General features: G+C 41.3%; 1 protein-coding gene across 1 annotated transcript in view; it reads left to right on the forward strand.

Annotated features, from left to right (window-relative positions):
* SDC2 (syndecan 2) overlaps positions 1-7,954 on the forward strand; it is a 121,913-nt gene extending 113,959 nt beyond the window's left edge. Inside the window, exons 4-5 of the mRNA XM_033202360.1 lie at positions 4,540-4,675; positions 5,594-7,954. Of these exons, the coding sequence (XP_033058251.1) occupies positions 4,540-4,675; positions 5,594-5,757 (300 nt within the window). The 3' untranslated portion in view covers positions 5,758-7,954. The remainder of the gene's footprint in view (positions 1-4,539; positions 4,676-5,593) is intronic.
* Positions 7,955-22,178: the final 14,224 nt, after the last annotated feature.

The raw sequence follows: 22,178 nt of genomic DNA on the forward strand, positions 1-22,178 counted from the left end.
CCTCTTCCTCCATCCTCCCAGTGCATGTGACTGGAATGGTGAATGGCACAGCTGGATGGGTTTCCGCAGATGTGGAATAGCCAGGAAGCCAGCCCTGTCCAAATTGAAGTGCTCTCTGTAGGACCAAGAAGAGTCAATTACTGTTAGTGGTAGACTTCACAGGCCAGGCGGTCGGAAGGCAGGGAGAGAGCCCTATGAGAACTGAAAGCCACTCACCTGGCGTATGCTGGATCCCTGCATAGAAGCTACTGTATCAATGTATCAGTTGAGTGAATGAAACAAGAAAGGGAGAAATGAAAAGTGTAGGTGCAGTTCGTGGTAGGATGACTGAATGCCTCAAAGTGTGTGTGGCACAGTTATCTACTATCTACTAAATATGCATTTTGCTCTTACCACATTTTTATTTGACCACTTCTCTTGACTAAATCTGTTGAAGTCAGAGACAATTAGGACTCACTAGCTTGAGGGAAGAAACTCTCCTGGGTGAGTTTTGGCTTGTAGTGATAGAGAGTTGTTTCCTAAGCAAGACTTAATTTGACATAGAGTTCTGGTTTGTTAACAACAATGAATTGACCACTAATTTAAGTTTTTAAAAATTGGTTTTAAGGAAGTATTTGTATCGGATCGAGATAAAAAATATAGAACTTTGGCAGGTGAACTTAAAAATTAAGGAGCCCAAACTATTTTAATACATTTATATTCTTACTATCATTTGTGTTCAATATAGTAATAATAAAAATTCATCCATTTATGGGAGATTGATTGAGTGCTATTCATTATGTGTCGAACACTGTTCGTAGCACTGATAATGATAATATTGATCATGAATAACATGAATAATAATGATTAAATTTTTTATTTTGGTCTTTATGTGGTACAGCCGAATTGAATATTGCCTCTAGGATACCATTAGTGTAGATTTTGCTTTTGAATCGGTCTCACAGTGGCATTAATGTCACTGTTACAGATATCCTCTCTAGTTTGTTATAAATTTAAGTGACTAAAATGCAAAAAAAAGGAATCTCATTATTTGTTTGAGCAGAGCATCACTCATAAGCTTTTACTTCTGTTCCATTTCCGTGGCATCCAAACAACCAGACATGGATGTGGCAGATCTTTACTTGGCCTCATTTAATCATCCCTGCTGCCTTTTTGCAGATTGATTTTGCACATATATTCAGACAAGAGTTAAGGTATTTCAGATTAGTTCCATATTACAAAATGGTTTCTTCTTAGTCAAGCCTCTGCTTCCATACGATAAAACATTTTGACTTAAAAAATGAATTTTCCACCCAGAGCCGCTTGAGGCTTGTGCACCTCCAGCTGCAGGGCGGCTCCAGTTATGTGAAGCCCTTCAGTCCCCATACTCTCAGATCCCTGAATTGCACGCTTTGTTCAGCCTTCCGGATCAGAAGCTGAGTCAGAGGAAACTGAAAAGATCAACTCTCTTAAATGACTTTAGGGACTCAAAAATCCCATGGTGAAGCCATATGATTTGTAATAATAATGTAACAAAGATGATGTGGGTATGGATAAATTAAACTCAGTCTCTCATATTACAGTAACTACTTATGTCCATTTCATTTCTCACCAGACCTTGTTTACCTCTCTCCTTAGTCACAAACCTGAGTATTCACCTATTTGAGATTTCTCTTCCCTTTTCTAACCTGTGATAGTAAAGCAGTACTAATGAGCAGTGAAAAAGTTTCTAGACTAGAACCCAGATAATCCATTCTCTGATCTGTTGTCCGTCCTTCCACCAGGCAGCCAATTAATGATGGGCTTTTCATGAGAAGAATAGAAAAAATTCAGGAAAAATACTGCCAATGAGCTGCTCTCTTCTGCTTTACTTTGGTACCCGAAGGCCTGGGAAGGCCTATCATATTTTCTTCTCTCATAGTAATAGAGAGGACCATGACCTTTTCAATGCATATTGTGTACCAGTGAAAGGAACATTTTTCTATGGCCTCTGCTTTTTGTAAAGCATAGCAGGTTGAGGTTTAGATAGTACAGAGTTTCTTGCAACTTGAGAATGACAATTACTCTTTATTGTACTTTATTATGTACCACCTTCAGTGGAAGCGTAGCATTCTGCTCACTGAGACAGGGACCTACTAATCTTACATACCCTAGAGTACAAATGGATCCACCTGGTCTAGCTTATGGTCCTTCCTAGCAATGAGGGTGGCCTTAAGGTGCAGAAAAGAAGTATGATGTGGTCAGGGTCCCACAGGAGCTACTTGCACACCCCAAGAAGGTGAGGTCTTTTCTTCTTACACTCTTTAAGCCTCTAGACTTAACTAGCAGGCCGCCATTTTGGATGAACTCTAGCCTTCAGAGAGCAATCGGTTGCTTTGCTGAGCCATGGTGTGTTAGACTCTGTGGATCCTAATGAAAATGGTAGGAAGCTCTCAGGAACTTATGAAGAGTAGTAGAGCTGAGGATTATTGTCTGCAGTCTTTTTTTTTTTTTTTTGAGACAGGGTCTCACTCTGTCACTCAGGCTAGAATGCAGTGGCACAATCATAGCTCACCCCAGCCTCCAACTCCTGGGATCAAGAGATCCTCCACAGGTACACAGCACCATGCCTGGCTAATTTAAAAAATGTTTTTGTAGGCCGGGCGCGGTGGCTCAAGCCTGTAATCCCAGCACTTTGGGAGGCCGAGACGGGCGGATCACGAGGTCAGGAGATCGAGACCATCCTGGCTAATATGGTGAAACCCCGTCTCTACTAAAAAATACAAAAAAACTAGCCAGGCGAGGTGGCGGGCGCCTGTAGTCCCAGCTACTCGGGAGGCTGAGGCAGGAGAATGGCGTAAACCCGGGAGGCGGAGCTTGCAGTGAGCTGAGATCTGGCCACTGCACTCCAGCCTGGGCGACAGAGCCAGACTCCGTCTCAAAAAAAAAAAAAAAAAAAAAAAAAGTTTTTGTAGAGACAAGGTCTGAGCATGTTGCCCAGGTTGGTCTCGAATGATCCTCTCACCTCGGGCTCCCTACCCAGCCACATTTAGTCTTTAAACCTCAATGAAGTTGACAGTGTTTTCATCAGTGATGTTGGCTGACAAGAACTTCAGACTGTTAGAGAATGAACAACTCCTTTGAATGGGACTTCTCTAACCCAGTGGTTCTTAAACTATAGAATTGTCTGGAGAACTTAAATAGCAATAAAAATCAATGCCAGCTACATAGTGGCATTGGTTACATAGTGCCCTGTATAGCTCAGAAGTGAAGGAGTAAGGAGAATTGGGACAGTGCTGTTGGATTGGAGCAGTCAGAGGGAGATGGTGACCTGAAGTCAGACCAATTGAAATGGAACCTCTGGTAGGAGGCCTGTATTTTTTTCATGGAAAGCCTGGGGACCACTGAACTACAGCACAGATGTTAAGAATCATTTTTGATGATGAAGAGGTGGTGGAAATGGCCTCACAGGGTTTTCTACTGGGAGTAAGTGGTGGATTGGGTGAGGACTGGAAGCTACCCAACACGTGCAGTTCTGAGGTTGACGCAGGATGGGAGCTGGGCTGTGATGTGCTGGCCACCTCAACAAAGCTATGGAAATGGGACCCCAAGGGAAGAAGTTAATGTGAGAGCAAGATGGAGGCCAACTGACAGTGCTGTGACATGGATAACATATGATAAGAAATGTGTCGAAATAGATAACTTGGGAATACCCCAAAATACAGCGCCATTAATGGGAATAGAAAAGGAGGCTGATCCGATTCAGCAGTGAATTAATTGCTACTTAGACTTGACGAGTAGAGTTAAAGGTGGTACAGCCAACAGTTAATGTCCTGTAGGCTGCTGACTTGTTGGGAATCATGCTGACTAGAGATGGCGGCTGTGAGAGGTATTCCCGTAGATTTCTACTTGAGCATTGTGCAGTGTCTGAGACCCTGTGAGTGTCGTTCATTAGACAGGTCAGGAAATCTAGGTGGAGAAAAGAAGTATGATATGATCAGGGAGGAGCTACTTGCACAACCCAAGTCCCCGGAAGTCCTGGTCCAGGGTTTGCTGAAGGTGATATGACTGGGGGAAGCATTAGGAGTAAGGCTTGGGGGTTGCTCCCCGCAGAGTGGGGACAGGAAAAGCCCAGTCAGGCGTGAGAATATCTGAAAGGGAGCTGTTGTCATCGTGCCCTGTGTAGTTGAGAAGTGAAGGAGTAAGGAGAACTGGGGCAGTGCTGTTGGGTTAGAGCAGTCGGAGGGAGATGGTGACCCGAAGTTAGAAGAGTGGTGAGAAAGTAGAGATCTTAGGAAATGTCCACTAAAACAACCTCACCATGTCCTTAGGATTATTATGAATTCACTAGCTCTCTGACTTGCCTGATCATGCGATGAGTGTTACGCAAAACCATGAACTACATGGGTCCTTCATGACACTCACCCATTGCTATAAACATCACACAAGTGATTATTCCAACTATTTACTAAACTCATTCTTTGGAAAAAAAAAAAAAGGAATTTTGGAATATATTCATTATTTCTTCTTTCCAGCACATTTTCTTAAATCAGTGTAATCTTTCCCTGTTTCCCATACCAGTCGCCTGAAGAAACTGATAAAGAGAAAGTTCACCTCTCTGACTCAGAAAGGAAAATGGACGCATCTGAAGAGGATACAAATGTGTATACTGAGAAACACTCAGACAGTCTGTTTAAACGGACAGAAGTCCTAGCGGGTGAGTATCCTGGTGGGTGTCAGGTGGGATGGTGCCTGCATAGGCTTCTGTTAGTCTAAGTGATATTCAAAAGTGCAGCAAAGCTTGCTGTCACCTTTCTGCTGAAAGCAGTCTTGTGGATGCTTGCTTCTACAGCGAGAAGCAAGAGGCTCAGCAAACATTGTCTTTATTGTCCACCAGCTCCCTCAACCTACCCCTTCACCAGCCATCGTGCAGGGGATGGGAGGTAGCCTAAAAGAGGGAAAGTTAACATCTGAATTGATGCAGAACAACTGGATGTAGAGAGATGGCAGAGTGTGAAGATCCATCAGTCTTGCTCGAAGGTGTTCCACATTTCAAAATAAAGAGAAGGAAAAGTTCTTTAGGGGGAAGGCAGTTCACATATGTACTGCCCAAGGTGTTAAGAACATTATTTCTATTTTAACTTAATTGGATGGAAATGCACATATTTTAAAGGGGAAGATTTTCAAGATTTAGGAACATTTGATAGTCTCAAGTCCAAGAATAGAAATACATTTGCATGTTTTTTTCATATATATTCTTTAAAATGTTAAGTCAATTACACTGTTTTGTGTTGAAAAAAGCAATTAGAAAATTAGAATATGAAATGTGAGTTCTGAAAAGACAAAAGTAGTTTTCAAGTATGGAATGAGTTAAGATCAAGGCCAGATTTTTCTTATTGAGGTTTTTGGGTGGTATTGTTAACACTAACCAGAGAAATTACTGTACCTTCCTGAGGAGTTTGAGATTTGCATAGTTACCAGGTTGCTTCATTGATTCCAGTTTTTTTTTTTTTTTTAATTGGCATTTTCAAATTAAGCCTTTTATATAAGTGTAAGTAGATTGGGCTTGACAATAAAGCTAACGTCTGCAACCCTTGAATCTCTTCTAAAGTCATCTTCCTTTTGATTGTTTCAGCTGTCATTGCTGGTGGAGTTATTGGCTTTCTCTTTGCAATTTTTCTTATCCTGCTGTTGGTGTATCGCATGAGAAAGAAGGATGAAGGAAGCTATGACCTTGGAGAACGCAAACCATCCAGTGCTGCTTACCAGAAGGCACCTACTAAGGAGTTTTATGCTTAAAACTCCAACTTAGTGTCTCTATTTATGAGATCACTGAACTTTTCAAAATAAAGCTTTTGCATAGAATAATGAAGATCTTTGTTTTTTGTTTTTTTCATTAAAGAGCCATTCTGGCACTTTAATGATAAAATCCCATTGTATTTAAAACATTTCATATATTTCTTTAGAACAACATAAAATTTAACATCTGCAGTGTTCTGTGAATAGCAGTGGCAAAATATTATGTTATGAAAACCCTCGATGTTCATGGAATTGGTTTAAACTTTTATGCGCAAATACAAAATGATTGTCTTTTTCCTATGACTCAAAGATGAAAGCTGTTTCATTTGTGTCAGCATGTCTCAGATTGACCTTAACAAGTTGGTCTTACTTTGTTAATTTATCTGTTGTCGCCCTTCTCTCCTCTGCCTTCCCTTCTTGTGTCCTTAAAACCAAACCCTATGCCTTTTGTAGCTGTCATGGTGCAATTTGTCTTTGGAAAATTCAGATAATGGTAATGTAGTGTATATGTGATTTTCAAATATGTAAACTTTAACTTCCACTTTGTATAAATTTTTAAGTGTCAGACTATCCATTTTACACTTGCTTTATTTTTCATTACCTGTAGCTTTGGGCAGATTTGCAACAGCAAATTAATGTGTAAGATTGGATTATTACTACAAAACTGTTTAGTCATGTCTATCTAATCAGATCTTCTTTTGGGAGGATTTGATGTAAGTTACTGACAAGCCTCAGCAAACCCAAAGATGCTAACAGTATTTTAAGAAGTTGCTGCAGATTCCTTTGGCCACTGTATTTGTTAATTTCTTGCAATTTGAAGGTACGAGTAGAGGTTTAAAGAAAAATAAGTTTTTGTTCTTAAAAATGCATTTAAGTTGTAAACGTCTTTTTAAGCCTTTGAAGTGCCTCTGATTCTATGTAACTTGTTGCAGACTGGTGTTAATGAGTATATATAACAGTTTAAAAAAAAAAGTTGGTATTTTATAAGCACAGACAATTCTAATGGTAACTTTTGTAGTCTTATGAGTAGACATAAATTGTAATTTGGGAACATAAAAACTACTGAATAAATCATGTGGCCTAATATTGAAAATGTCACTGTTATAAATTTTGTACATTTTTGATCAAATGTACATCTCCCCTTTGCTAACGGCTGTCTGCTCTCAAGGATGACGTGGGTTTGATTTTGGAGTGTTCCACAGTGTCTGTAAATCAAGACCAAAGAGCCTGTCGATGAGACTGTTTATTACTGAATTGGCCAGAGGAAATCTGAATCTATTACCCTGTGTGTGTCTAGGTAGAGATATTGGAAGGCTGCCAGGGAATTTCGAAGTTTGCAACCTTTATTGAATAGCTGATGGCAATATTAAGACAGATGCCTGCTTTTGCAAATAACTTCTAAGACTCTAAATTCCAAGATCTGAAGGGAGCTTTCCTGATGTTGGTATCTAAGGCTTAGGCCTATAGATTGATTTACCTTTGCAACTGTGCTCCAAGTGTCTACTGAAGCTTAACCGAAGAACTAATAAATGGACTGCAATAACTCACGTTATGGGGAAGGAGGGTAGGCAAGGAGGCTCTATGTGTTAAAATGAGGGCCTCACTGCTTTAGGATTGAGTGGCTGGAAAGAGTGATGCCTGGGGAAGGAGATGGAGATATGAGGGTACCCTGGCTGGTACTTTCTGTACTAAACATTTCCTTTTTCTATTTTACCATTAATTTTGTTTTAAACTGTGAGCCGTCCAAGTAGGAAGATAGCAAAAAAAGCAACTTTTCCAACATACAATTTACTTGTAATAAAGTATGAATACTTCATTTTGAGAGCATTCCCTGGAATTGCCACAGAATTCATTAGAAACATTTTTTAAGCAACACTTGGAACAGTGTTTACTTAAATCCTTAATGGCCTTAATTAATTATCAAATTCCTGCCCCATCACGTACAGAATCAATTCACTTCAGAGTGACTAAAAGGAAACAGTGCTTTCTAAAGCCACACAGTGTCCCTCAATTACAGAGGGTAGGAACGGTTATACCTCTAACAGTGCAAAGCAGAGTGAAATTCAATTCATAGAATAACAACTGCTTGGAATATCCGTGCCAGGAAAAGAAAAATTTCTGGCAAATATTTTGTCACTGCTGTAAAGCAAAATATTTGTGAAAGTGCCAAAATAAAGTCTGTCATGCCAAAAGTAAATCATTGTATAGACTGACATCCAGTTTTCTTCAACTGTACACTTTCTGCTAATTTTTTTTTATTTTTAAGATGCAGTAAATAATACTACTAAAAGTGTTAGTAATGATTACTGAGTTCAGGAAAATTTTGGTAAAATGTAAATATTAAAGCCAATGTGAAAATTTCCTGTTTCCTTAACCACATGTAAATGATTTCCCTTGAGTGAATACGGCTTTGTGTTTGAGAGACTTGAAATACTCACACTGTCCCATTTTCAGCCCATAGGGGGAATAGGAAGCACTTGGGATTTATTTTTGTTTTTCATGTTTAGCTGCAGGTGGGTGCGTAGTACCTGAATTTCAGGATTAGGACCTGTTTAATAAAAGTGAAGAAGATTATAAAAATTGCCATCTCTTAAGGATTGATAGTTTCACATCAAACGTTTAGTGAATTAACTTTTTGTTAATGCACTTTTTTGCAAGTTAGACAAAATGTACTTGTTATGGATATAGTCTGTTAGATCTAGGGGAGTAAGCTAATTAAATAGAATACAATTACCTTCTTCAAGTGTCCCTAAAGAAACTACTGTGTCCTACTTCATAGTTTTAAGGAGCTTATTTCTTCAATATGTTAGACATTTTGAAACATCAAGGAAAAATGTTAGGTGAGCAAAAATATAAAACCTAGAAATATTGTGGGGTTAATTTTATAAGTGTGATCTTTATAGTGTTATTACGATTGCATAAGGGGGTGGTAGAGAAAAAAATATTTTTAAACATATTTGATAGTTCCAAAAAAGGCAACAGCTTCGAGCAACGGTATCTCTAATGTGAATTTCTAAATTCTAAGCTCGCAGCAGACATCGGTAAGACCCTAAGAGGTTTCCAATTAAAATTAAGCCAGATGATAAATGGAGTGATCTGAATTGAGTGATCCCTAAGGTTTTTTGCAGCTCTAATATTTTATGACAATAGTGAAATTTGAGACTTGGCCATTTCTGGGGAGTTACATTAAGTCAGCACAAAAAACTTTTAAAGGGTAAAACAACATCTTTTAGTGATAAAAACAGTTTCCAGAATCACTTCTGTCCCACTCTATCTCCAAACTCTGGGTGACTGCACTCTTACGGTTTATGGTTGTAAAGTTTCATTTATTTTTGTTTATCTGCTGCGCATAAGCTTTAGCAGGGCCTTTTCTGACCATGGAATCGTGAGAACTTTGAGAGCAACTCGGTTTCCTGCGAATTAGCTGGAAGGGTGTAACCTAAGCTGTCAGTCCAACCCACAAATAGCAGAGTGAAATGTTAGGCTTTGGTGCTTCAGAGATGCTGAGTGCAAGATGCATTTATTCCAGTTTTGTTGGCAAAATAGCATTCAAAAAACAAATGCTTGTATGTGCAATCCATCAGAAGTTCAATCAACAAATACTTGCCTACTGTCTATGCACTGGAAACTTCAAGCATTAGAAGGAATGGTGGTGAACCACATAGACAAGGACCTGGCTCACGTGGAGCTTTCATGAACTTGGTGTGGGTTGCAGAGTGGAAATAAAATCAATAAATGAAACTAACAAATGGAAATTATCAGTTGGTAATTTCCACAATGCATACAATACAGTATAAGCTGATGTATGGGACTGAAGGGCTGTAACAGTCCGGAGAGGCTAGGTATGCTATGGTAACAATCTGAAAGTCTCAGCAACTTAAAACAGCAAAGATTTCTTTCTTGCTCCACTCTGTGTCCTATTGGTTGATAGGGAGCTGTGCTCTGGATAATTGTCATCCCCTCTCCAGGGCTCAGGCTGATGGAGTAGCCATGATCTGAAACACTGGTGGTCACTGTGGTAGAAGAAAAAAGGGTGAAGCACACAGTGGGATCTTAAAGCTTCTACCCATACTTAATTTGCCAAAGCAAGTCATATGGCCACATCTCATGTCCAGGGTGCAGAGAAGTGCAATCTTACTTTGTGCCCGGAAGGAGAGAGATGGGATATTTTTGAGCAGCCATCATTACTACTACAGCTGAGTCAGCAAAGATCTCTGAGAAGAAAAGCCCTGAGTGATGTGTAGCCAGTTGTGCTAAAATCAGGACAAGCATGATTTTAGCTATGAAAAGATCCTGAAGAGGGAACAAGCTTGGCATGTTGGAGTAACGGAGAAGACCAGTAGCTGGTGAGTGGGGAGACAGAGGTACGAGAGGTGGAAGAAGGGGGCTGAGAAGTGCAATCCCCTCTTAACTGGTCGTCTTCCTCTTTTGTTCCTTTGTATTTTATTTCCCACAAGGAAGCTAAACTGACCTCATTAAGGTAGAAACTAGTTTATGTTGCTTTCTCCAATGGCTCCTATAGCACTTAGAATAAAGCCCCTGCTTCTTACCCTTGCCCTCAAGGTTTGCAGGAACTGACCCCTGAACAGTGCATTATAAGTGGACACAGTGGGAGGTCATTATAGTCACTTAGGAAGAAATGGTGGTGGCTTGGCCTAAGGTGGTCATAGTGGAGATGGCGAGGAACTGTTTGGGGAGGAACAATCACTAGGTCTTTCTAAAAAGTTGGAAGAAGTAGAAAGTAAAGAAAAGAATCAAAAGAGGGCATTGCTATTTTTGACTGAGCAGTGGATGAAGCATGTTCTGAGAAGGAATACCAAGGGGAATTGGCTGCTAAACCAAGGTTTGTATTGGGCCATGTTAAATTAGAGAGGACTATTAGACAACCAAGTGGAGGTGTCAGGTGAACAATTACATGTCAGAATCGAACTCAGAGAAGAGGTCCTCTCTTGGAGCTGGAGGTATTAATTTAGGGGAAGTGTTAGTGTTCATTTGCCTGTTGGCACTCTGGTTCATTTCCTGCTCTTTCATGCTCTAGTCTGCATGGCTTGAGGATGAGTGGATACCAGGAGAGTGGGGTGTACAAGGTTGACCCACGCAAGCTACATTTCCCAAGCTTCCTTGCCAACTGGCCTCTGGGGAAATTTGGCCAATGGAAGACACAATGGAAGCCAGTCACACACTGGCAAAAGACTGCAGCCAGTAGGAGAGGAAAAGCCAGAGTACTTTCCCCTCTCTTTGTTCTAGGCAACATCTCTAGCATGAATGCACTTCCTCTGTAGTTAAATCCCCACCAGGCGAGCCCTCCTCCATGTCCTTAACTCCCACTATTCCTAAACTCTCGTAACTTCACTTTCCTTCTTGGTTTCTCTACCCCTAGGGAGGCATCAACTTCCTGATGTTGATATTCTTTCTCCAGTTTGCCCTTACAACTTTTCCAACATCTTTGCAACCGACTGGTATTAAATTCTCTCCATTGCGCTACCAGGTGTGGGTTCTGTTTTCCTTCCTTGACCCCTGATGACACAGGAGTAAACAGCATGTAGATGATATTAAAAGCTGTGGGACTAGATGAGATTATTTGCAGAGGTAAGTACAGTAGCACACCCCCTTATCCAAAGGAGATACATTCCAAGACCCCTAGTGGGTGCCTAAAACCATGGAGATATCTAGCCCTATACTGTGTGAAAGTTGCTCATACAAATTTGGTCATTTTTTTCATACCCAACCAATTCAGAGTCAAGGAGCCTAAGAGAAAAGAACGTATGGTATATAACATTGCTCTGAGAATGTAATTCTCTGCAAGCCTGGCTGCTGAAACTGCCTGTTGTAACCTGAAGCTAGTTTTATCAACAGCTACTGAAACAAGCTGCTGTGTCTCTCAGGCTAGTTTTACCTACTGCAGTCACTCACCAATCAGAGCTTGCCAGCTCTCCAGTGAACTTTCTTGAAAATGTCGCCAATGAACTTTCTTGAAAAGCAGTAGGTAACATTTCTCCTTTTTATAAAACTTCCAACCTTCTCTTGTTTTTTGGACATACTGAAGACCACCCAGTCTGTGTGCATTCCTTGAATTTCAATTCTTGCTTCCCATATAAAACATTTTATTTTATTTTATTTTATTTACTTGAGATGGAGTCTCACTGTCACCCAGGCTGCAGTGCCATGGCGAGATCTTGGCTCACTGCAAAACTCGCCTGCTGAGTTCAAGCGATTCTCCTGCCTCAGCCTCTCAAGTAGCTGGGACTACAGACATACACCACCAGGCCTGGCTATTTTTTGTATTTTTAGTAGATACAAGGTTTCACCATGCTGCCCAGGCTGGTCTCAAACTCCTGACCTCAAGTAATCCACCTGCCTCCACCTCCAAAATGCTGGGATTACAGGCATGAGCCACCAAGCCTGGACTAAAACATTTTAAATTTAGAGATTCATCTTTATATCTTATTTGACTTTGACAATTGTATAAACTATGTTTTTTCCTACACTAACATACCAATGATAAAGTTTGATTTATAAATTAGACACAGTAAGATATGAGCAACAACAATAATAAAACAGAACAATTATAACAATATAGTGTTCACGATTTCACAGACAGAAGACTCATTTTGACCTAAGATCTTAGCAGCCTCAGTATACAATATTTTTCTTTCCTTATGAAGTTGACAACTTTTACCTTTTCACTTAAAGGAACCACTTTACAGCTTTTCTTAGAATATCTAAATTATCAGCATCACTACTCTTGCACTTTAGGACCATTATTAACCGAAATAAGAGTTACTTGAGCGCAAGCACTGTGATACTGTGACCATTGATTTGATAACCAAGATGGCTACTCAGTGACTAAGCAGTGGAGAGCGTCTACAGAATGGGGACATGGGACAAAGGGAGGATTCATGTCCCGGGTGGGATGCAGCAAAATGGCAGAACATTTCATCACACTACTCAGAACTACACAGAATTCAAAACTTAAGAATTATTTCCAGAATCTTCCATTTAATTTTTTTTTCTTTTTTTGAGACAGAGTCTTGCTCTGTCACCCAGGCTAGAGTGCAGTGGTGCAATCTCAGCTCACTGCATCCTCTGCCCCCACCAGGTTCAAGCGATTCTCCTGTCTCAGCCTCCCGAGTAGCTGGGATTTCAGGCATCCGCCACCATGCTGAGCTAATTTTTGTGTTTTTTAGTAGAGATGGTGTTTCACTACGTTGATCAGGCTGGTGTTGAACTCCTGACTTCAGGTGATCCACCCATGGCCTCCCAAAGTGCTGGGATTACAGGCATGAGCCACCACGCCTGGCCTATTTAATATCTCTGGACAGCAGTTGGCCTCAAGTAACTGAAACTGTGGAAAGCGAAATTGCAGGTGGGGGACTACTGCAAATAGAGAAGGATGGTCCTGGGTCTGCCTTCTGGCAGTCGGACTATCTTTTTAGGTGAACCAGTACCTGATTCACTGTTGAGCACTGGTTTGCCATGTTGGCAGATGCTTAGCAGATAGCACAATCTTTCATTGCAAGGGAGGAAAGTCCCCACAATGCACCACTGACACATTTTTGAGAAAATTAATAGTTAGGTAAAGTATCCTCTTCTACCTGGTCATTAATAACATAAAATCTGAACTGTTTTTAAAATAGAACATAGTAGTTGGGTGAAGGAGTAAGAATTATTTGAATATCAGGAAGTGCCACTATTATCTGTGTTTACAGTGGGAAAATATCAGCAAATAAAGCAGTGAGTAATTCTCCCACTTGTAGCTTTGTCGTAGTCATTGAAAGCATGATTTTTGCCAACTTTAATTACATTCTGCTTCAGTAAATACCAGAGTATGCTTGAATTCCTCTGTCGATATCAATTGCAGGGATGAGCAGTAAAGAGGGTAAAAATGTAGACAACTTAACTCTATGTCAGATCTAGGACTTAGAGATCATGAAGTTTCCTTTTCTGATAACCCCACATCTTAGTCCTTTATGCTTTTAGTATCTGTTACCCGTTTTTTTCACTTAGCTCAGTTTTTTCATGTGTAAAATAAAGATAATAATATCCACCACATTGACTTGTGGGAATTCAGTGAGGCAATGGAAGTGATGCACTTAGTACTATATCTGGCCTCTGGGAGATCCTCAATATTCACACCTGTAATCCTAGCACTCTGGGAGACCGAGGTGGGAAGACTGCTTGAGTTCAGAGTTGAGACCAGCCTGGCAACAGAGTGAGACACTGTCTCTACAAAAAACTTTCAGAAAACATTAGTTGGGCATGGTGTCATGAGCCTATTGTCCCAGCTACTTGGGAGGCTGAGGGGGGAGGATCACTGAAGCTCAGGAGATGGAGGCTTCAGTGAGCCATGATGGCACCACTGGACTCCAGCCTGGGCAAGAGAGCGAGATTATGTCTTAAAAAAAAAAGGATAGTTAATTTATTCTTCTACCAAATGCTTCCTGAGCACCTTGCCGGGCACAATTCCAGTCCCTGGGAAGAGACAGACAATAACAAATAAGTAGAGTCATGGGCTATATAACATTGTTTGTGTCAATGATGGACTGCATATATGATGGTGGTCTTATAAGATTATATTACCATATTTTTGCTATACTCTTTCTAAGTTTATATATCTTTACATGTATTAATACTTAACGTTGTGTTACAGTTGCCTGCAGTATTCAGTATGGTAACATGCTATACAGGTTTATAACCTAGGAGTCATAGGTTATACCATATAGCCTAGGCATGTAGCAGGTGATGCCATCTAGGTTTATTTAAGTTCATTCTATGCTGTATGTACAACAACAGAATTGCGCAATGATGCATTTCTCGAAGCATATCCTCATCATTAAGTAATGCATGAGTGACTGTGTCAGTGAAAAGGTGACATTTGAGCAGAGTTGAAGGTGGTAAGGGATTGAGCCGTGGTGTGTGGGGAAGGGGAACCAGGGCCTTGGGGGATCTGGGAAGCCTTGCAGGCAGAAGGAACAGCAAGTGCCAAGGCCTAGAGTGTAACCAAGGAGCCAGGGAGCTAGAGAGTAGACTGGTGGGTATTCAGGGCGGTATCCCTGGGCCAGACCGCGTATTTATGGCCTTGTACTCATTGTGATGACTTTGGGGAGCAGGATTTTGAGCCAAAACGTGACGTGATCTGACCTGTGCTTAAAATTGGTTCTCAAACCTCGGCAGAGATCAGAATCATCAGTAGGTCTTGTTAAAACACAGATTTCTGGGCCCCAGCCCTGGAGTTTCTGATTCTGAGAAACTCGTGGGTGGAACCTGAGAATGTGCATTTCCAACAAGTTTCTCAGGTGCAGCGGCTGCTGCTCGAGCAGGAACTTCTTTTTGAGAAGCAGTGCGTCAGAGAGATTACTGTGATTTTACTTGGATTACCATGTTGACAATAGGCTAATTGGAGGTGGCAGAGATGGGCAGAAACACAACAGGGAGACTAGTGAAGCTATTGCGGGACTCAAGGAGAGAGACAATCATGGTGATGGAAGTGGTCAGATTCTAGAGAGCCAGGGTAGCCTCAAAGTCAGGAAATCCAAGTGAATATATAATAAATGGTCTGTTGATGTTACATTACAATATCTGATAACATAATATAATCTGTGTTTTCAGACTTTAAGCCATCCCAGTTTTTGAAGATCTAACCAACCGGATTTGCTAACAAATCCTGGGTAACCCTCTCTTCTTCTTCCAGATGGCCGCACACTCCATAATCCTCTCCTCTTCTCAGGATATCAGGAACTACTGTCATTATCCATTCCCTCAATCAACCTCACTCCTTTTCCTCCACTCCTTTAGCCTTTAACGTTATACCTTGTCTGGCTTTGTGTTGATATAGATATACATAGATACAGATGATATAGATAATCTGCTTTTGCCTTCAGTTCTAATTATACTGAGGACCTAGATTATGTTTGATTCACTTTGCCATCCCCACCCCACACACCCCCACACCTCGCCACCCCCTTCTCTTCCCCATCCCCACTACCACTACCATTCTTAGTACTAGCCCAGTTCCAAACATTGCATGTATCAGCAGATCTTCTCCATTTCTCTGTGAAATTTGGTGGGATTCCATATATTTGGGACGTTCAGCCAAGCAAAACAAAACAAACAAATGACTGATGTCCTGTCAAAAGTCTAAAGACATTTGAAGTAACTAGGTGTCCACAGATACTTGTTAAACCCTGGACTTATACTTCACCTCCTTAAGGCACAGAAAGTGCTCTGATGAATTTATAGTTTTCTTCCAGATACATTTTAGCATTTTTGCAGATAAATATTCAGCATTTAAACAGGGAACTGATTAGTGTTTTTTCCCTTTGTTCTTTCCATATTTCCGCCATTGTGCCACATAATCACCACGCTGGATCCAGGCTGTCCCTGAGATCAAAAACTACCCTTTTTATGACCCGTTCTCCCATTTATGTGAAGGAGGCTGGGCTGTAAACATGGTATGAAAAAAATTCTTATATGCCATCTTGATTGCTAACATCTGTTCAAATTTCCATTCATAAATTTAAAATTCAGGCTTCTGTAGCCATCTGTTTTCTCACAACAATCTGAAAAGAAGAAAAGCCCAAGGCAGATGTGCGGGTGGGAGAAGAGCTTCTGCCTGGCTTGGCCAACTTTTGGGAGTTTTTACTTTGTTTTTGTTTTTCCTCCCTAGCAGAGTAGGCATGACTTTTCTCCCTTCAGGGTAGTATTTCAGTCCCTGTGTCTCAGTTTCTCGTTATACAGTGGGGTTAGAAAATGGCTTTTATCTCTCTGTCCTTCCCAGTTCCCTCTCTCTCTTCCCTGACTCTGTCTTTCTGTCTCTCTCCCATGTGTTTGTGCACATGTGTGTGAACATACACTCACAAAAGTGTCCATCTATAAATAAGAGGTAGGAACTGAAATATTTCTGCTGACTTTCTTAAAGTTGTCCGTCAATCTCAGCAGACGCTGGTGAGCTAGAACCCACTGCTTGCCTGGATCATAGGCAATTTTCTGGCTTGGTGGGCCTCTCATTGGGAATTTCTCCATGGATTACTTTGGCATGGCTAATGGATATGATTTGGCAGCTGCAGGATCCAGATGCCAAGCCAGGCAATGGCCCTTTTTTATTTTGCTTTTGGCAGCGTCATCTATCTAAGGGACTGGGCTTCTTCTAAAGTCACCTGGCTTTGTTCCAGCAGTGCTGTTGCAGCAACTGTGAAATGCCTTCGAAAGCTGACATGACATTTTGGAGGCCTGCTGGGCTACAGTACTCTCCTAAATGGGACCTAGCTTGGGACTCACTTTTAGCATCAAATGCTTTTTTTCTCCCCAGTTTATGTTGAGAAACAAGTTCTCAGCAAACCACATGCAAAGTCTGTTTTGCATCCTAATGTCCACTCTGAAAACCTCAGCACTATGAATCAAGGCTCCACCCATCCCAAACTTGGGTTTAACAGTTCTGCACGCAAGCTGGTGGTTTGTGGAATCATCTTGCTGGGTTATATGTGCTCATTTTCACTTCACTCTGACATTGCATTTATATATAACTCGTGACTGATGTCCTGGGCCTCACTGTGTGACAACTTGTTTAACCATTCTGCGCCTGACTTTTTAAATGTCAGTGGAATAGAAGATATCAATACCTTACCTCCCCTTGCTAGTGAGTGGATCACTGGGGTTTGAGGAGGGGCTTGGCAGGCATTGATGATGTGGGAATACTTGACTTATAAATTACGCATACTTCTGAACAGCTGTTATCCCCACATCAGAGCTGCCCCAGCCATTGATTTCATCAGGGCCTCCCAAACTGTCACTGAAGCCTCTCTAGTATCTACTTCCCCTCTCTGCTCTCTCTATCGTTCTCCTGTCCACTTCCCCTACTCCCTAAACTCCTCAGGGCTCGAGATTGAGGAGTACTCAGAGACAAGGTCACTGGAGCAGAGATGACAAATAGCTGGTTTTTGGTCTTCTTTTCCCATTTCTTCAGACATCATTAATTGATTCTAGTATGCTCTCCTGCTAAGGCCAACCTCGGAATTCTTCTCCATACAAGGATCCATGCAGCCACAAGTAATCAATTGGAATTGGTTTGGGAGGTTAAACTTATCCACTATCCTCTGTCTAGAGTGACACTGGCCTTGGGGCCACAGTGGTTCTGAATCAGCCATGTTGTGAGTTAAATAGGTTTGGTCTACTTAAATAGGTTGGCCTAAGGAACCAAACCTAACCTGTAATACTGTAACACTGTTCTAGGGGGAAACACATTTGGAACTTGAAACATTAGCTTAGAAGGGAGCTTTTAGCACCTAAATCGGAGTTCACCTGTACTTGGTTATGGCATGATAAGAGTGGCACATGGGTAGAGGCTAAGAGCACGGACTGCTTGGTTGTAATTCTGGCCCTGCCTCTTAACTGGCTGTCTGACTGGGCAAGTTAACTAACGTCTCTGTGGCTTACTTCTTTCATCTATAAAATAAAGATGTTAATAGGGTCATCTACCTCATAGGATTACTGTGATGATTAAAAATACATTATTTGTAAAGCACTTAGAATAATGCCTGGCATACAGAAGGTTCTTTTTTTTTAAGACAGAGTCTTGCTCTGTTTTCAAGGCTGGAGTGCAGTGGTATGATCTTGGCTCACTGCATCCTCCGCCTCCCAGGTTCAAGGAATTCACCTGCCTCAGCCTCCTGAGTAGCTGGGCCTACAACCATGCCTGGCTATTTTTTGTACTTTTAGTAGAGATGGGGTTTCACCATGTTGGTCAGGCAGGTCTTGAACTCCTGACCTCAGGTGATCCACCCACCTCAGCCTCCTAAAATGCTGGGATTACAGGCATGAGCCACTGTGCCCAGTCAGAAGTTTCTTATATGTATTCTTCTTCTTCTTTTTTTTTTTTTTTTTTTGAGGCGGAGTCTCGCTCTGTTGCCCGGACTGGAGTGCAGTGGCCAGATCTCAGCTCACTGCAAGCTCCGCCTCCCGGGTTTACGCCATTCTCCTGCCTCAGCCGCCGGAGTAGCTGGGACTACAGGCGCCCGCCACCTCGCCTGGCTAGTTTTTTTGTATTTTTAGTAGAGATGGGGTTTCACCGTGTTAGCCAGGATGGTCTCGATCTCCTGACCTCGTGATCCGCCCGTCTCGGCCTCCCAAAGTGCTGGGATTACAGGCTTGAGCCACCGCGCCCGGCCCGTATTCTTCTTTTTAAACCCAGAATTTAGCAGCTTATTTTTTGACCTCATATATGTATTCTTATATTGTGATATAAGAAGTTGTGAATAAAAAAGACCAAATTCTAATGTGAACTGTGAGGCTGTATCTGTTTTCACCTTCTTTATGAAACAAGAAAAACAGAGATGATCACAAAGTTTGTATTTGTAGAACATACATGCTATTGTCATCTATTAAATCATTTATTCCATACTTTTCAGATATATTAACTCATTTAATCCTCCCAATTGCCTTTTGAGGCAGGATATTCATCCTCATTTTACAAGTGAGATTACTGAGGCATTTCTACATGGTATTAAAATGTACCGATACAGTCATACAAACGCCTTAGACATCTCTCGAACCCCTGTAGGAGAATCGGCAACCCTATGTCAGAGGCAAGGAGATACTTTTCAGGGACTTTGCTTGAATGTCTTCAGTAACATCCACGTGTCTCAGTTGATAACAATGTAAGTTATTAAAGGTTGTGAATACCCATGCTATGGACTCTTTTTCCCTAATTGTGTTATTTAAATTTTACATTAAAAGATATCTTTTACTAGTATAGAAACAGGGCATGTACATTGTTACATATTTGAAAATAAAAACAAGCAAAAATAAGAGAATAAAAAAGTATTCCCACTGCTCAGTGAGGACTAGCTTACTAGGTTACTACGCTAGTACATTATTTGTGTTTCTCTTTTTTCCACAAAATGAGAGCACCTGATCCTACTGCTGTTCTATTCCCCACTTTTGTTTTCAGTCGCTGATGCACATTTTTCCATTTCAACATGTTTCATCTATGTAATAATAAGCCATATATGCATTTCCCAGTTATCTCTAAACTGTGTGTTATAATTGGTTTATGCAAATTGGATCCCACCCAGGACTACATTTGCATCTGCTTGGGATGCCCCAAATGCCTCTTTTAATCTGTCCCTTTTACATGACACAGATGTGTTGAAGAGACTGGACCAGTTGTCCTTCATTCTTGACTTTTTAAAGAAAATTGGAAACAGTACCAAATTTACAGAAAAGTTGTAGTACAAATAGTAATTTTTATTTCCTGAAGCATGTGAGCAAGAGTGTGTTACTGACATGATGCCCCGTCACTCCTAGATTTTTAAGTATGTATTTCCTACGAAAAGGACATTCTCCTATACCACCACAATACAAGCATCAAATCAGGAAATTAACATTGGTACGTCACTACCATCTACTCTTTAGACTTTATTTATTTCTTTCTTTTTTCTTTTTCTTTCTTTTTTTTTTTTTTTTGAGACAGAGTCTCACTCTGTTGCCCAGGCTAGAGTTCAGTGGTGCGATCTTGGCTCACTGCAAGCTCTGCCGCCTGAGTTCAAGCAATTCTCCTGCCTCAGCCTCTCGAGTAGCTGGAACTACAGGTACATGCCACTATGCCCAGCTAATTTTTGTGTTTTTAGTAGAGACGGGGGTTTCATCATGTTGGTCAGGCTGGTCTCGAACTCCTGACCTCATGATCTGCCTGCCTTGGCCTCCCAACATGCTGGGATTACAGATGTGAGCCACCACTCCCAGCCTGTTCAAGTTTCTTAAGTCACCCCAGTAATGTCTTTTAGGAGAAGAATCCAGTCTGGAATAATGTGTTGAGTATTGTTGTCATGTTTCTTTAGTCTCCTTCAGTATGAAACATTCTTCAGTCTTTCCTTGACTTTTGTGGTCTTGACACCTATAGAGATAAAAGGCTAAAAGAGGGGTAAAAACACGTCCTTCAATTTAGGTTTGTCTAATGCATCTTCATGACTAGAATCAGGCTATGCATCTGTCAGAAATGTCATAGAACTGATGCTGTATTCCCATTGCATCCCATTAGGTGGTATAGGATTTGGATTTGTCCCATTACTGATTATGTTAACACCGATCATTCATTAAGGTGGCATTTGTCAGGCATCTTGCTCTTAATAGTTAGTATCTTGTGGGAAGGTACTTTGAGCCTATGTCCATAACCTGTTTCTTATCATACTTTCAGTTTGTTATTTATTTATATCAGTTTGGACTCATATGTAAACTACTCTATTTCATGGGTCATCACCTGTTACTAACATTATTTATTTTCATGCTTATATTGGTCCATATTTGGCTAGTGGGAGTCCCTTCAGTCTGGTTTCTACTTCCTTTTGATGTAACATGTCTCTAAATTCTTTGAGCACTTTCTTACTTTCTGGTACAAATAGAACTTTCAGGCTTGTATTGTAAGTTCCCTAGCCCAGCTTTGGAATCAGCCATTTATCCAAGGATCCCTGGTGTCTTGCGGAATGGTGTGTAGAAACCAAAATCTAGACACTCAATATGTTCCTTGGTATTGGAGTGTCACTGCTTCCAGACCCTTTTAGTGCATAGACCTGGGAAATGTGTATATGTCTCTCTGTGTGTACTTTTATATTTATTTTTTATCTATATCTATTTATCTATTTAAATCTTGAAAACTATGCATTCACATCCTTAACTCCAATTCTAATGCAACACCACGGGATTCATTCTAGTTTTCCTTTTGCCATATTTGTAACCTCCTCTCCAACAATAGGATACCTAGCTCTTCTTGTCCTTAATATATTTAGTTATTTGTATGTAACAAATCCACCTGTATGTAACAAATCTCTCATCCTCTCTCTTTACATCACTTGGGCTCTACATGCCATACTGGGCCAACCTACCATGTAGATGCCCTATTCACTCTGCCCAAGCCCTGCCGTCTCATACCAGGCAGGCCTGTCTGCATGGATATCCTCCTCAACTGATGATTGAGGCTCTGATGCTCCATGCCAGCCCCAGCCCACCCCAGTGTCAATGCCTTCCTCACCCCTCTTGTCCTCTGACACCATGCTGAACCACTCTGCCTGCTGTGTGGGTGTCTTCCTCACCCTGCTCAGGCTGCCACACCCTATACTGGGCTGCACTCCTGTTGGGGAAGGGATACCCTCCTCAACCCACTCTGGCTCTGACACCCCACGCAGAGCCCCCATCCCTCACAGAGACCTATCTCACCTCACTTAGCCTTCAATACCTCACAAGAGGCAATCCATCCACATAAATGTCCTTCTCACTATTTTCAGATGAGGCTACCTCATGCCAGGCCACCCCCTGTGGACACCCTCTTGGTCCCTGCCCTGGGCCATCATGGCTTACTACCCATTCCCAGCCCAACACACACACACACACACACACACACACACACACACAGCTTTCCTCATCTCATCATT

Source organism: Trachypithecus francoisi, unplaced genomic scaffold (genome assembly GCF_009764315.1).
Source record: "Trachypithecus francoisi isolate TF-2019V2 unplaced genomic scaffold, Tfra_2.0 Lachesis_group7, whole genome shotgun sequence".
In the NCBI taxonomy this organism is placed as follows: Eukaryota; Metazoa; Chordata; class Mammalia; order Primates; family Cercopithecidae; genus Trachypithecus; species Trachypithecus francoisi.